Source organism: Vombatus ursinus, unplaced genomic scaffold, assembly GCF_900497805.2.
Source record: "Vombatus ursinus unplaced genomic scaffold, bare-nosed wombat genome assembly UNPS02014852.1, whole genome shotgun sequence".
Classification (NCBI taxonomy): Eukaryota; Metazoa; Chordata; class Mammalia; order Diprotodontia; family Vombatidae; genus Vombatus; species Vombatus ursinus.
Window position 1 is genome coordinate 3,560,401 of NW_020954630.1, and position 16,740 is coordinate 3,577,140.

At 34.6% G+C, this 16,740-nt stretch overlaps 1 protein-coding gene across 3 annotated transcripts in view; it reads left to right on the forward strand.

Annotated features, from left to right (window-relative positions):
- The window catches only part of ACTR3B (actin related protein 3B), a 97,087-nt gene that overhangs the window by 12,245 nt on the left and 68,102 nt on the right, over nucleotides 1–16,740 (forward strand). For all 3 annotated transcript variants that reach the window (XR_003567213.1, XM_027841041.1, XM_027841042.1), the window contains exon 2: nucleotides 10,284–10,339. Coding sequence is in view for 2 of the 3 variants with exons in the window: in XM_027841041.1 (XP_027696842.1) it covers nucleotides 10,284–10,339 (56 nt within the window). In the remaining variant the exon portion in view is untranslated. The remainder of the gene's footprint in view (nucleotides 1–10,283; nucleotides 10,340–16,740) is intronic.

The following is a 16,740-nucleotide window of genomic DNA, read 5'->3' on the forward strand; positions in this document are numbered from 1 at the left end:
TGGAGGATTTATAAGAAGACCAGGACAATAGTTGTACAGGATAAGACAGCATAGATGGGTTGTAATCTGCATCATTGAAGGGGGTATCCACATTTTGATATCACTTATCTATGAAAGGAGTGAAGTGATAACTTGAAAAGCTTCTAGCTCACATTTTTCTACCCTGGATTTCTAATAAGGCATTTAAAATAGTGTCTAGACTTTCTGTGGCTTATTGACTTATATCACTTTTTCATTTTTCCTATTAGGAATTACTTATGTGATTACTGTCTCAGAGAATTTGTACTATAAACAATCTTAACACCTTCTTTCTTTGGGAGGGATCAGTGGAACCAAGTATAAGTGATGGCAAGGATCATTTGCATTGGGAATAGACTGGAAGCAGGAATGCCATTCTGGAAGCTATTATTGTTTAGGAGGCAAGAAAGGGGAAGGCTTGAGTTTACAGTGGTTGTGGTGGGAGTGGAGAAGAGGTAATACATAGGAGCAATATTGAACCAGTAACCTAATTAAACTTTATTCAGTAAATTGAGGACACTGCAAAGTCTCAAGAATTCAGTGACAGAAATATGATGTGTAGGGTGTTGAAATAGTCACTTTTATAAATGTTTTCAACTTGGAAACACAAATTAATTATGCTCAAAATATAGAGTAATTATGCACTGGAGAAGTGTGGAGTAATGGCTATAGAGCTATCTTCAGAACCAGGAAGACTTGCATTCAAGTTCCATGTCTGACACATGCTAGCTGTATGACCTTGGATGAGTCACTTAACCTCTTAATGCTTTAGGCAATTGTAATCCTGAAATTTCTTATCCAGTTCCTATACCCAGTAAGTAATTACAACTGGTTCTACAAGATAAGAAGATAGGAAACACTCTGTCCTGCCCCATCACAAAGCGAAGCCCTATTGACTTTAACTTTTATACTTAGAGCTCTCATTGAGTGTTTTTACCTATAACTCCAACTGAGTGCCAAGCCTTTTAAATTTTATATAATCATAATTGCCCATTTTATGTTGCATAATCTTTTCTGTCCTTGTTTGGTCATGAATACTTCCTCTATCCATAGATCTGAAAGGTAATTTCTTCCTTCTCTAATTTATGAGGTCATTCTTTATGTCTGAGTCATGTTATGTATTTGGAAGCTTTCTTGGTGGATAGTGTGAGATGATGGTATATACTCAGTTTCTGCTAGACTGCTTTCCAGTTTTCTGAGAAGATTTTGGCAAATAGTGAGTGTTGAAAATATCTCTTCATTAGCTGGGGTTTTTGAGTTTATCTGTGCTTGTATGGTTCTGTATGTTGTGTACCTAATCTGTTCCACAGATAGACAGCTCTGTATCTTAAACAGGTCCAAAGTGTTTTATTGATTATTATTTTGTAGTAGTTTGAGATCTGGTACTACTAGGCACCCCTCTCCCTTTTTTTCATTATTTCATTTGAGATTCTTGACCTTTTGTTCCTCCAGTTGAATTTTGTTATTATTATTTTTCCAATTTCTATACAGTAATCTTTTGGTAGTTTGATTGATATGGCACTGAATAGGGAAAGTTGTTGTTTGTCCTTCATTCTTGAAGAGGACTATGACATCAGAGAGGTGATGCTATAACATGCAAGTGAATTGGATTTAAGTGAGGGAGGGCTGTGCAAAGTCACCAGACTCATTTTCACCTCTGGAGCCATCTGGATTTAGGTGTATTTTCATGTTTATATTGGTTTAGCCTACCTGTAAATATTGAATAGTTCTCCAGTGGTTTAGGTCTACCTTCATTTTTGAAGAGCATTTTTTAGTTGTATTTATATAGTTTGTGTTTTGATAGATAGACTCCTAAGTATTTTCTACATTCTATAGTTATTTTAAATGGAATTTCTCTCTCTTCCTGCAGAGTTTTATTGGTAACATGCAGAAATGGTGATGATTTTTGTGGATATATTTTATATCTTGCAACTTTGCTGATGTTGTTTCAGTTAATTTTTAGTTGACTCTCTAGTATTCTCTGTTATTTGCAAAAAAGTGATTCTTCTTTGACCATGCTTATTCCCTCAATTTCTTTTTTCTTGTGTATTTCTCTTGCTAGCATTTCTGTCACTCTAGATAGTGGTGATAATAGATACCCTTACTTTCCCTTTGATCTTATTGGAAGGGTATCAGTTATAAATAATGCTAATTTTTGATTTTAGATAAATACTGCTTGTAATATTAAGAAAAAGGTAGCTAGGTGATAAAATGGATAGAATGTTGGACTTGGAATAAGGAAGTCGAGTTCAAATGTAGCTTCAGACATTTACTAGTTGTGTGATCCAGGATAAGCTATTTAACTTCTTTGTGCCTCAGATTCTTCTTTTGTAAAAGGGGGAGAATAATAGCAACTACCTGCCAGGGAGTATTTTGAGAATCAAATGAGATAACATTTCTGAAGCATTTTGTAATCCTTAAAACACTATATACATTTTAGCTATTATTATTACTTTTATTATTCCTATTTTTTCTAGTTTCTGTTTAAAAACAAACGGATGTACTTTTTCAGAAGTTTTTTTCTGCTTTGATTGCTCTCTTCATATGATTTTTGTTTTTGTTATTAATATAATCTATTATGTTCATGGTGTTCTTAATAGTGAATCAGCCCTACATTCCTGGTATAAATCAAACCTGGAAATATATAATCTTTTTGATTTGTTGTGCAATCTCTTTGCTAAATAGTTTATTTAAAATTTTTTCACATTAGTTCATTAGGGATATTCATCACTGGTTTTCTTTTTCTATTTTGACTCTGTTATTTAGATATCAGGACCATTGGTAGGATCCCTCCTTTTCCTGTTTTGCAGTTTATGTAATATTAGAGTTAATTATTCTTTGAATGTTAGATAGAATTTTCTTATAAATCCATTTGGACCTGGGATTTTTCTTTAGGAATTCGCTTATAGCTTGTTCAATTTCTGATTCTGAGATTGAATTAAATAGATTATCTATTCCTTGTCTTGGTAATCTGGGCATTTTATATTTTTGTAAATAGTCATCTATTTCATTTAAATTGTCAGTTTTATTGACATAGCTGTGCAAAGTAGTTTCTAATCATTTTTTTAATTGTGAATTCTCCTTTTTCATTTTTTGATGCTCATAATGTAGTTTTTTTAAATTAAAAATCAAATTAGCTTATGGTTTATCTTTTTGAGTCCCAGCTACTCCCCTCCCCCAATATGTTGTTACTTGAAGAAACTATTTCAATTTTGATAATATTTTTTGATTTTTAGAATTTCTATTTTAGTGTTTAATTGGGGTTTTGACATTTGTTGGTTTTCTTATATCTTTAGTTGCTTGTCCAACTCATTGTTATTTCTTTTCTTGATGAAAATGTTTAGAAATATAGTTTCCCCTAATGAGTGCTTTTACTTCTTCCTACACATTTTGATATGATGCTTCACTATTGTCATTTTCTTTGATGAAATTATCTGATGATTTTCTCATTTGTTCTTTGACCCATAAATTCCTTAAGATTAAGTTATTTAGTCTCTGATTAATTTTTAATACTTTCTTTAACATTTTTTCCCTATTGAATATAATTTTTGTTGCATTGTGACCTGTAATGGATATTTGACATTTTTGTTTTTCTGCATTTTGAAGTTTTTATGCTTTGGTATGTGTACAGTTTTTATAAATGTGCATTACAGAGCTGGGAAATACACTTCTTTCTTTTTATATTTAGTGACTACCAGAAATCTGGTATGTTCAACTTTTCTAAAATTCTGTTCAGATCCTTCACTTATTTTTGTTTATTATTTTTGAAAGAATTGTCTTCATTAGAAATTGGCATATTGAGGTTCACCACTTTTATAGTTTTATTGTTTATTTCTTCCTGTATCTTGTTTAACTTTTCTTTTAGTATTTAGATACTATGCCGTTTGGTGCATATATGTTAAGTATTGATATTAATTAAGTATCTGTGATATCTTTTGGCACAATTTAATCTCCCAGTTTATCTCTTTTAAACAAAGCCATTTTTACTTTTGCCTTGAAAGGAAGGGTAAATAAAGATAATTTGTATAAATTGATAATACTGTAAGAATTGTTATTCTCAATGTTATTGTAGCACAGTCATGGAACATGTTAGTCCTGTGGGTGTTTAAATATAAAGCAACTATGTGACTCAGTGGCCAGTTGGATGGTCACTTTGGATGATCATTTTGGTTCTAGAGTCTAGAATTTGCTGCAACTGTTCCTGAACAGTATGTGTTTATGTTGTCATCAATTAAAAAAAATTATTTCACTTAACAAAAATCTTATTTTTCTCATTCCCACTTCTCCCCTTCTATTAAAAAAAGAAAAACAAAACCTTTGTCACAAATATTATTATCATTTTAAAAATGTTAGTGATGGATGAGTAAAAATAGTCAAATACATATCTCTTATTGGAGTTGCTGTTCTGTAGCAAGATGTGTATATATGTAAAGTGATTCTGGGAAACATTTGAGTTGTGTTGAATAATGAGTCAACAGGTGTTTTCATGTTCTCTTTGATTCCCCTTTATCCACTTGGTCCTTGCAGGAATACTAGCAAGGCCTCTGCTCTCAGATGATCTCCTTTCTCTAAGCTCTTCAGTGGTGATTGTCTCAGTTTTGAAATTGGTAAGAAAACTTTTGGAGTAGGGATAATCTCATTTTGGATTGGGTGACTGAGCAAAGAAATTACATTTCTGTGGTGGGAATAGCCCATTTAAAATACATATCAATCACAGTGCCTGGCACATAGTAAGCACTTATATGCTTGTTGACTGACTAGTAAAAATACATTATTTTGATCTTTTTGAAGTGGTGCCTGGTAAAGTGATGCTTCTTTATTTTCAGGAGGTGTTTGACACTGTTATACATAGGCTACACAGAGAATCAGAGTTGGTTTCAGATGACCTGAAGCTTTTACTTGAAATTCTATCCTAGCTGAGCCTTTGTAGTTTTAAAAAGTCTGGCAACTCTGGTTGCTTAAGCCAAGCTATGATTCACTTTTACTTGAGACAAAGTTTTCTTTTTTTTTTTTAACTGTACAATGTTCTTAGACGTTGGTTAGAACAGGTGCAGAATTGAATTGTCCTTCTTAATATCCTTCAATTTACCTGTATGGACCAGGACTCTTGGAATGAGTGTGACTGCCTTGACGTTGATCTAGAGTGCTAGATGAGAGTACTTAGAGTGCTAAATGAGAGTACTTTAAGATCTGTCACTGCATATTGTGAGATGATGACTAAATTCATAACTGGAATTAATCTGCTTTTTCCCCTTCATGCACCTTAATTTAAAAATATGTTTCTTAAAACTAGTGTTAACAGTGTATGACTAAGTGCATTTAAAATCCTCTATTATTTTTCCAGAAAATATTTATTTATTTTTAACTTTCTTTTAAAACATTTTAAGCTCTAAATTCTCTCCCTCATGTCCCTTCCCTATCCACCGGGAAGGTAAAAATATGACATAAATTATACATTTGAAGTCATGCAAAACACACTTCCATATTAGCCATGTTGCAGAAAAGCAAGAAAAATAAAGAAAGTGAAAAAATTATACTTCATTTTGCTCTCAGAGTTAATCAGTTCTCTGGAGGTAGATAGCATTTTTCATTATGAGTCATTTGGCATTGTCTTGGATCATTGTATTGCTCAGAGTAGTTGAGTCTTTCAATGGTCATCATTACAATATTGCTGTTATTTTGTACAATGATCTCCTAGTTTTGTTCACTTTCCATCAGTTCGTATAAGACTTCCATTTTTTTCTGAAACCATTCTACTCATCATTTCATATAGCACAATAGTATTCCATCACAATTATATACCACAACTTGTTCAGCCATTCTCCAGTTAATGGGCATCCCCTCAATTTCCAATTATTCACTATCACAAAAAGAGCCACTATAAATATTTTTTGTTTGTTTAAGTACTTTTCCTCTTTCTTCGATCTCTTTGGTATATAGACCTAGTAGTGATATTGCTGGGTTAAAGGGTATATACACAGTTTTATAGCTCTTTAGGTATAGTTCCAAATCATTGTCCAGAATGGTTGGACCAGTTCACAACTCTTATCAACAGTGGATTAGTGTCCCTGTTTGTCCATAATCCCCTCCAGCATTTGTCATTTTCCTTTTCTGTCGTGTTAGCTAATCTGATAGCTGTGAGGTGGTATATCAGAGTTGTTTCAGTTAGCATTTCTCTATTCAATAATGATTTAGAGCATTTTTTCACATGACTGTGGATAACTTTGATTTCTTCTTCTGAAAATGACTTGTTCATATCCTTTGACCATTTATCATTTGGAGAATGGCTCTTTTTTTAAAAAAAAATTTGACTCAGTTCCCTATTTGAGAAATGAGGCCTTTATCAAGAAACTTGCTATTAAAATTTTTGATATTACTTCATTGTCTATGGTTTTTGTTGTTCACTTGTTTCATTTGTGTTTGACTATTTGTGACCCCATTTGGGATTTTGTTGGCAAAGATACTGGAGTGGTTTGTCATTTCCTTCTCCAGCTAATTTTACAGATGAGGAAACTGAGGCAAACAGGGTTAAGTGACTTGCCCAGGATCACACAACTAGGGAGTGTCTTAGAGCAGATTTGAACTCCGGAAGAAGAGTCTTCCTGATTGTAGGACCAGTACTTTATCTATATTATATTCTATCTAAACTGTACCACCTAGCTGCCCTTTATCTCTGATACCTTTTAGCAAAATGTAGTTTCCCTGATTTTCTCTTTTAGTTAGGTCTATTTTTAATTTTGCCTTGTCTGACATCATGATTGTTACCTCTGCCTTTTTTACTTCAGCTGAAGCATAATAGGTTGTGTTCCAGACCCTTATTTTAACTCTCTGTGTGTCTTTCTGTTTCAAGTGTGTTTCTTGTAAACAGCGTGCTGTTAGATTTTAATTTCTAATCCATTCTCTTTTCTGCTTTTGTTTTATGGGTAAATTCATCCATTCACATTCACAGTTTTTTGTGTATTTTCCTCCATCCCATTTTCTTCTGTTTGTCCTTCTCTCTCTTTTTACCCTATTCCTCCTCAAAAATCTATTTTGCTTCTGGTTACTACCTCCCTTAAATATTCCCTCCTTTTTATCACCCCCTCTTCTCTTAATCCCTTCCTTTCCCAATTTCCTGTTTGGGAGTGTGTATATATATATTCTTCTCCCTTTGAACTAATTCAGATGAGAATGAAGCTGAAACATTGCCTGCCCCCTCTGCTTTTTCCCCTACACTGTAAAAGTCCTTCCTTGTATGCTTCTTTTATGTGAGATAATTTTCCCTATTCTTTCTCTCCCTTCTCCCTTCTCTGAGTGTGTTGCTCTTTCTTGCTCATCTTTTTTTTAAATCATGCCAACATAATTAACTCGCTCGCATGTTCGCTGTCTAGGTAGAGTCCTTCTAACTGCCCACGTAGAGTCCTTCTAACTGCCCAATAATGATGAAGTTCTTAGGAGGTACAAATATAATTTTCCCATGTAGAAATGTGAACAACTTAACCTTATTTGAATCCCTTGTGATTTCTCTTTTGTGTTTACCATTTTATGCTTCTTTTGAATCTTGTATTTTAATGTCACATTTTATATTCAGCTTCATTTTTTCATCAGGAGGGCTTAAAAGTCCTCAATTTTTTTAAATGTCCATTTCCCCCACTGAAGGATTATACTTTTGCTGGGTAGATTATTCATGGTTGTAATCCTAGCTCCTTTGCCTTTCAGAATATTATATTCCAAATTCTCTGCTTTAATGTGGAAGCTGCTAAATCTTGTGTGGTTCCATCATATTTGAATGATTTCTTTCTGTCTGCTTGCAATGTTTTCTCCTTGACCTGGGAACTCTGGAATTTGACTTTAATATTCCTGAGAGTGTTCATTTGGGGATCTCTTTCTGGAGTTGATTGGTGGATTTTTTCAATTTCTCTTTTACTCTTTGGATCTAAGATATCAGGGCAGTTTTCCTTTATAATTTCTTGAAATATGTCTAGGCTCTGTTTTTGATCATAGCTTTCAAATAGTCCAATAATTCTAAAATTATCTCTCCTCATATTTCATTCTAATTTTATTTAACTTAATTGCAGGTCTTTTGTTTTTCCAATGTGGTATTTCACATTTTCTTCTATTTTTTCATTCTTTTGACTTTGTTTTATTGTTTTTTGATGTCTCATGGAATCACTAGCTTCCGCTTGTCCAATTCCAATTTTTAAGGAATTATTTTTTTAGTGAGCTTTTGTACCTCTTTTTCTATTTGGCCAATTCTGGTTTTTAAAATAGTGTTTTCTTTAGTATTTTTTTTTTTGCCTCTTTTATTAAGTTGGTAATTCTCTTTTCCTAATTTTCTTGCATCATTCAGTTCTTTTTCCAATTTTTCCCCTCCCTCTCTTATGTATTTCTTTAATTCCCCTAGGAATTTTTGTTGGGTTTGTGTCCAATTTGCATTTTTCTTTGCTTGTAGCTATTTTCACATTGTTGGGTCTTCTGAGTTTGCATTTTGATCTTCCCAGCCACCATAGTGCTTCTGATGGTCAAGTTCTTTTTGTGTGTTTGTTCATTTTCCCAGCCTGTTTCTTGACATTGAACTTTATGTTAAAGTTGAACTGTGTTCACCCCGGGGGGGAAACATTGTACCAAGCTTCAGGCTTTTTCATGCTGCTGTTTTCAGAGCTATTTCTGGGGATCTGAAAGTTTTTGGTGCTTCCTGGGTGGCATTTTCTTGAGAGAAGGTGGGATTATTCTGGTTTGTGCTCTGGTTTTTTCCCAGTAAGAGCCTCTGCTGTCCTGCAGCCACAAGTGCTAGTGTTCTTCTTGTGAATGACCACAAGTGTTAGTGGTCCTCTTAGTCCTAAGTGTGATCCAGAACTGCAGATGGGCAGTGGACTTGCCAAACAGTGCCTACTCCTGTGCCCAGTGTCAGCTTAGGGTCCCTTGTAATCTCTTTCTGATTGTTTGGCCCATCCCTTTACTGTCTCTGGGCTGGATACCAGTCATCAGGTATCCTTCAAGGCCCACCACTGGTGTTGCCAATATGTGGACTCTAGACTGGCCCCCACATCAGTTTTAAAGACCTTTTCTACTGACCTCCTAAGTTGTCTTGGGCTGGAAAAATGTCTCACTTTGATCTTTTGTTGGCTATGCTGCTGCAGAATTTGATTTGACATGTTATGTTAAAGTTATTTGGAGGGGAATGTTGGGAGGGCTCAGCTATCATGCTCCCTCTACTCTGCCATCTTGGCTCTGAATGCCTATATTATTTTCTAAAGAATCATGTGTATAGGGTAAGTTATAATGTTGCCATATATAAGAATTTAGTGGAACATATCTTGAAATAACTTGCAAAATGGAATTAATTATAGTTTGCTGCATATATGGCTCCTGTGACAAATTTTTATTCATTCCAAACATTAGTACAGAATGATAGATCGTTGCCCAGAACTCTAAGTATTGTTATGAATTGCAGAGGTCCTAATAAGAAGAGAACAGCTGATGAGACTTTCCAATTTACTTCTTGCTTTCCAGCTTCTTGTATCTAGCAGATGGTTCCATTAGAGTGCGTGCGCGCGCGCGCACACACACACACATACACACTTTTGAGTTTAACAAATGTTTGTGGAGCAGGATGTAGTATATTAACATTTTATTTTAGTTAATACTTATGGAGTTTCTTTTATGGAATTTCTGAATAGAAACTTGGATGTGCTCTGAAATGAGGGAGGTAAGAAAGAAATGTTTCTAGACTATTCTAAACTCATTTAATAGATTAGATTCTGTTGTTCATTTGTTTTCAGTCATGGCCAACTGTTCGTGACCCTATTTTGGGTTTTCTTAGTAAAGATACTGGATTGGTTTGCCATTTCCTTCTCCAGCTCATTTTACAGATGAGGAAATTGAGTCAAACAAGGTTGAGTGACTTGTTCAGGGTCACACAGCTCATAAGTGTCTGAGGCCAGATTTGAACTCAGGAGGAATAATCTTTCTGACTCCGGGCCTGGTTACTCTATTCACTGTCTTGCGACCTGCCCCAGTAGACTAGGTACACTGTTATAAAATAATTTAATAGAAGATTCACAAAATAATGAAGTTTGTAAAATAGAAAAGAAATTCCAGTTAGAATATAATTTAAAAATTAGTAAAATAATGTTTTTGATTTTTATAAACACTTTACTGTCTAAAAATTTGGATTAAATATTTTACCTATTTCACTGTAAGAAGTTAAATCTTGCAATTTCAGGGCTATGGAAACATGAAAATTATTCTTATATAAACATTTTTCAATGATTTTGTTGTTATAGGTATACCAAACTTGGCTATGCAGGAAACACTGAGCCTCAGTTCATTATACCATCATGTAAGTAGAAACATAAGTTTTATGTTCATGAAGATTATGTTATCTGAAAATGTTTTGAATATACTGGTTTTCAAGTAAATGAATTGATTCTGTAATTTCCTTCATGTTACTTTGGTAGCTAGAAAGTGGTATTTTCCCCGACTCTTTGTCATCCTGAATTTACGCTTAGGTTCTTATAAGTATTTGTTGGAGAGAATTTCCTAGTTTTTTCTTTACTTCTATTTCAGTTGCCCTTAATCATAGTTCCTGGATTTCAACCTGTAACTAAATTTAACTAGTGTTTTGCTTAGAAATACCTATAATTTCACTTAGAAATACCTATATGACTTGGGAAATTTGCTTATCTATCCTTGAAATGAACTGGCAACTTCAAATAAAAGAATAGTTTTCATTTTTAGTAATAATATTTTAGGCCAAATTGCCTAGTTTGCACTACTCTCTTTGTTGAAGAAGTACTCTCTCTCTTTCTCCTTTTCTGTATATTTATAATTATTTTTAGTCAGTAAATGGAGGGCTATTGGCCTAAATTAAGAAGACCCATAGACCTTTGTGGGCAGTTACGTGGCGCAATAGAGTGCCAGGCTTGGAGTCAGGAAGACTTATCTTCATGAGTACAAATCTGGCCTCAGATATTTACTAGTGTGTGACCCTGGGCAAGTCACTTAACCCATTTTGCCTCAGTTTCCTCATCTGTAAAATGAGCTGGGGAAGGAAAGTAGCGAACTACTCTAGTATCTCTGCCAAGAAAACCCCAAGTGGTATCACAAAGAGTCAGACACAGTTGAGACTACTGAACAACAACAACAACAAAAGCAACAACAGCAGGAATAGAATCTGCAGGTCTCTGTCATTAGCTTAGCATACATAGTACCTGCAGCACTTAGCACAGTGCCCAGCACATCGTTGGTACTTAATAAACGTTTATTTAATTGGATTGAATTAAAATAAACAAGAACTGTTTTACAATGGAGAGCCTTAGTTATCCATGGAAATCTGGCCAAGGGGTTACCAAAGTTCTACTTTGTAAGTTATGGATTGTTTGCAGATAAAGGTAGAAGTGGAGGTACTCAAAATGTAAGTAATATAAACTGTACTGTAATTTTGGCATAGTTGGCAGTAAGGCTTGGGATGAGGGATGGAACTTGTCTTGACCTTCCTGATGAGGGAAGGGCCACCCTTCTTTCTTCTCTTCCCTTGCCTTTTGCCAAAGGTGAGCTTTTGGAGGGTGGGGCAGTGGGTGGGCCTGATAGCATCAACCTAAATCCAGATGCTGTTTGGAGGATTACTGATTACAAGAAGACTGATCATTACTACGGGAGAACTAGAAGTGAGTCAAATTCAGATGTTCACAGGGACTAGTGGGAGCAAAGAAAATAATGAATGAACAAAATGAATGAATTAATGAAAAAAAATTTATTAAGTACTCACTTTATGCCAAGTTCTGTGTTAAGTGTTAGAGGCAAAAGTACAAAAGTCAGATAGTCCCTGTCCTCAAGGAGCTTACATTTTAATAAGGGGGATGTAGGATGGTGCAGCTCAAGGACAAATAGTGATGCCTGGAGATCTTTCAGGTGCTGGCCTGGTGGTCTGGAGTCTATACTCTAGATGACAGAGCAGCAGGGTGAATGACTGAATCTAGTCATCTGGAGGGGTGTATAGACAGATGAATAACAAGGTCTTGCTTTTTTGAGAGTGCGTTAGCAGTCTAGATGGCAAAGAATGGTGGTCCAGAGGACTCATTGGGAGGGCAAATGGGAAGGCCCAGTGGATTTAGATGAGATACCTGCCTATCTTTCTGTGACATGAATGAATGAATATGCAGATCAAATACGAGCTGTTGAAGTTTTATTAGAGGAAAATCCTTAAGATTTAACCTGGCACATCTATCAAAAGAGAAGGATCTGAGACCTCCAAATGACACAAGGGTTACATTTTGATGACTTGACCAGGTTTACTGATTTTATTTTTTGGATCTAGGTTACCAGTACTAGTGGTACACAAGTCAGGCCAGTTTCTTACAAATACCTGTGACCCTAGGGAGCGTTGCACAAATCGTGTGTTGTGGGGTGAGTGGCCACCATTGTTGTTTAGCTATTGAAAAGCTAGTACTTACTGATAGGTATAGACTCTCACATCTGGAGGCCCTCAAGATTGCATCTCAGGGGGGATTTGTATATCGGGAGAAATGGGTCTGCAAATTCTATTTGACATGTGGATTATGAAACAATGGAAAAGTTAAAGAACAAAATTTTAGGGCTTATTTAGGGAAAAGACATCTCATCTGGTAGACCTGAATAATCTGGTCAGTAAAAAACATGCTCCACACTGGAGCCAAATATAGTTCAATGGACTCTGATACAGTATAGAGATGAAATATCCCTTATGATCATTTAATTCTCTTTATTCTTATTCTATACCATCTGATTAATAATTTGGTTTCATAGTTACTTGGATACTTGGAGAGTGTGCCTTGTATAGTAGATATTAGTGTTTTCGTACCAGAAAGATATATCATCATTGTAAATGAATAAATTGGCATTTTAGTTTATGAATCAATTTCTTGTGAGGTTGGCTGTCACAATATCAATATCATTTACCTGATGACTGGTATCCATTTTAAGCTGATAAAATTGAATTTCTGAATTTCTGTACATCAGAAGATCCATGACCATAGCAAATCCTCCAGACTGCTGTTACCATGTGAAGCCTAACGTAAAAAAGCTTGCTAGCCTTACGTTGTTTTATTTTGTTGCCTTCATTTTTATTTTTTTAAACTTAAATTTATTTTTGAAAAATTCTGACTACAAATAGCAAATAAAATGGGCATTTATATTTGGAAATAGAGGATAGAACCAAAAAAAAAAGATTGTACCTGAAACTGCAAATCTCTTATTATGTACAGTTTGTTTTTTCATTTAAAATATATAATAAATTCAACATGTAACTTAAAATTGTCCTGCTTAACTTTATTTCTGCCCTTCCTTCTGTCCTCTTATGTATTTAAAAATGTTTTGGTGGTGGTCTTTTCTTTCTTTTTTCTTTTTTGACTACCCTATTCTAACCACTCCACTCCCCCTAAATTGAAAAAAAAAAAAACCTTGTTATTATTTTTTTGATGAACAAACTTGTATTTTTCTGTCTCCCCTCTCCCTCTCCATTGGAAAATGAAAAAGAAAATCAAAACTCTTGTAACAAATAAGCATAGTCAAGCAAAAAAGGGAAAATTCCCACATTGGCCATGTCCTAAGACACAGGACATTCCAAAAGCCGGTGTAGTTTTATGCTATTGAAGCTTGCATCTTGAGTCTCTCACCTCATTGGTCCTCTGGAATTATGGTCATTAAATTAATCAGTTATTAAGTGTTTCGGAGTTGTTTGTCTTTGTAGTTGTTCTCTTGGTTATTCACCAGTTCCTATAAGTCTTCCCAGGTATGTTTGAAACCATACTTTATCATAGTTTCTTACAGCACAATAGTGTTCCAATACAGTCATTTACCATAATTTGTTCAGTCATTCTCTAGTTAGATCGCCTTCCCCTTAGGTTTCAGCTCTTTGCTATAACAAAATGCTGTTACAAATATTTTTGTACATATGGATCCTTTTTCTTTTTTCCTTGATCATTTTGGGGTACAGGCCTACTAGTGCTATATTTGAGTCACTGGTTAGTGACTTTGGCGGGGTGTAGTTTCAAATTGCTTTCCAGAATAGTTGGATCAATTCCCAGCTCTACCAGCATTTTATTAACGTGCTTGTTTTCTCATAGCCCCTCCAACACTTGTCATTTTGGGGAAGTGACAATTTATCTTTTGGAGAAATTAGTCTAATATTTCTGGAGATAGAGGCAAGTGTCCTAATCGATAAATATATTGGCTTTTAGATGAAACTTTATTTTTTGTTGTCACATCAAATATGTGATAGAGAACCATTTTTATGAACTTGAGTAAAAATTTTAATTGAATTCCATTTATTTTAATATTTTAATAAAATTTGTAGTTCTGAGCTCTTGTTCTTTCTGGCTTCTTATTTTATGGGATTTAGAAGTATAGAACCTTAGTTTTAGAAGGCACCTTAGAGGGCATTTTCCAATTTTTTTTGACCTTGGTGTAGCCTTGAGCATTGTTGATCACTTTATTTTTGCTACTAATTCCTCTTGATTTTTTTGACACTGCTCTCTGCTGGTTCTCCTCCTATCTTTCTGACTATTCCTTTTGTCCCCTTTCCAATTCTTCTTCTGTGTCGTCCCAGCTAATTATGCATGTTCTTCAAGCTCTCTTGGGTTCTTGTTAAGCTATATTATCTTATTCAGTGATTTTCTCAACTCCAGTGGGTTAAATTAATATTTTTATGCAGATGATTCCTAGATCTTTATATACAGTACTAGTTTCTTTTGTGTGCTATAATCATATGTCAAAAACTGCATTTTGGGGGCAGCTTCGTAGCTCAGTGAATAGAGCACTGGCCCTGGAGTCAGGAGAACCTGAGTTCAAATGTGTCTCAGACACTTGTTACTTATTAGCAGTGTGACCCTGGGCAAGTCATTTAACCCCAATTGCCTAGCCAAAAAAAAAAAGACCAAAACAAAAAAAACAAAAATCAAAACTGCATTTTGAACTGGATGTCCCATAGGCATTTCAAACTTATTATATCCAAGACAGAATATATTAACTTTTAAAATTTAAATTAAACATGTTCAAATTTAAAATATTACTTATTTAATTTTATCTCATCTTTTTAAAATGTATGCTTTGTATATATTTTATAATCTTTAATTCATAGTATAATAGTACATATATAATTTACAAATAAATATTCATAATTAGAATTGTGTATTGAAAAATTTGTTTTAAATTGGAGTGGAGATAGGTCTCCATAAACATTTGGAAATAACTGCTCTATAAAACCACTCCAATGGCTGAGAGATTTAATTTGGGCTTATGTTCTATTTGGTTAGTGTCTGTCACAAATTTTTTTTTTATGTGTCACTGAATGGAACAACCAGTGTAGATGGATCTTTTGATTTTTATTCAGTAGACAACTTTAGCCAATAATTTACCTGTAACTCTGAGCATTCTTCTGTCTCCATTCATAACTCTTGTTTTCTGTACCTTCAGATCTATTTCTGACTTGATCTTACTTTTCAGCCCAGTTTTCTAGACTAATTTCCAGCACTGACTCCTTCCATCACTCTCACTAGTGTATCCATTGTTGTTGTTGTTCAGTCATTTCTTGTCTTGTTGACTCTTTGGGACCCAACTTGGGGTTTTCTTAGCAAAGATACTGGAGTGGTTTGCCTCTTTCCTTCACTGGCTTATGTACAGATGAGGAAACTGAGGCAAACAGGGTTAAGTGACTTGCCCAGGTTCACAAAGCTAGTAAGGGTCTGGGGCTGGATTTGAACTCATGAAGCTGAGTCTTCCTGACTCCAGGCCTGGCACTCTATCCATTGCACCACCTAACTGCCCAGAAAGGTCTGTGGGCCCTCTTAATTTAGGTACTGTCTCCACTGTGCCACCTAGTATATTCTTAGCCCTTCTGTATTTGTTGTCTCCATGGTCTTTCAAATCTAGACCTAAAAGAATATGGAACTAGTAGTACATTGAGAGTCTATAGTGAAGGGGGCACTAGACTGGGGAACTTTTGTCCTTTTTCATCTTTCCCATATGCCTTTTCTTAGTCACCTCAAGATACAGTAAAGAAGTCTTTAGTTTCCCCTTAATTTTTCCCCTTATAAGTGGATAGTTAGCCTTGATGAAGTGGGCACTTATAGAAATTTAAGATAACTTATTTATTTCAGTAGTTTTTTGATGTTTTTGAAATTTTTTTTAAAGAATGTTTTGTGAACAGTTATTCAAAGTATGATCCCATTAGCATCTTATTTGGCTCAGTTAATAATAGCTAATAATAGTGAACATTTATATAGCACTAACTGTATGTCAGGCAGTTCTGAAGTCTGCATTAAAAGCTTTCTACTAGAGGGATGATTCTGCAGGGGTGAGTAAATTTTAGATGTACTTTGTGCTAGCAGAGAACATAAACAGAAATACGACTTAATTCTGTCTCTTTGTGATAGCATCTTTAGTGTTCAGCCAATACTCTCTTTGATCTTGATCTTTAGCTCTGAATAAATATCAAAAACAAACAAACAAACCCCAAACCCACAACCACAAATCAAATCTCCCAGGAATATGGAAAATCAAAACTGGCCTGACTGTGTTAAAGTGGTGATGAACTAAAATTAAATAACGTTGGATGATTTTCTGGTCAGTTAGAGTGTTTTGACTTTACAAAATCATCTGACATCTTTTGTGTGGAACCAATTAAATGAATTCCCATTCAGTGGTTTAATTTAAAACATTAAGTATCTATGTAGTTTGTTACATTTTGAGAGTTAAGAAGGATTT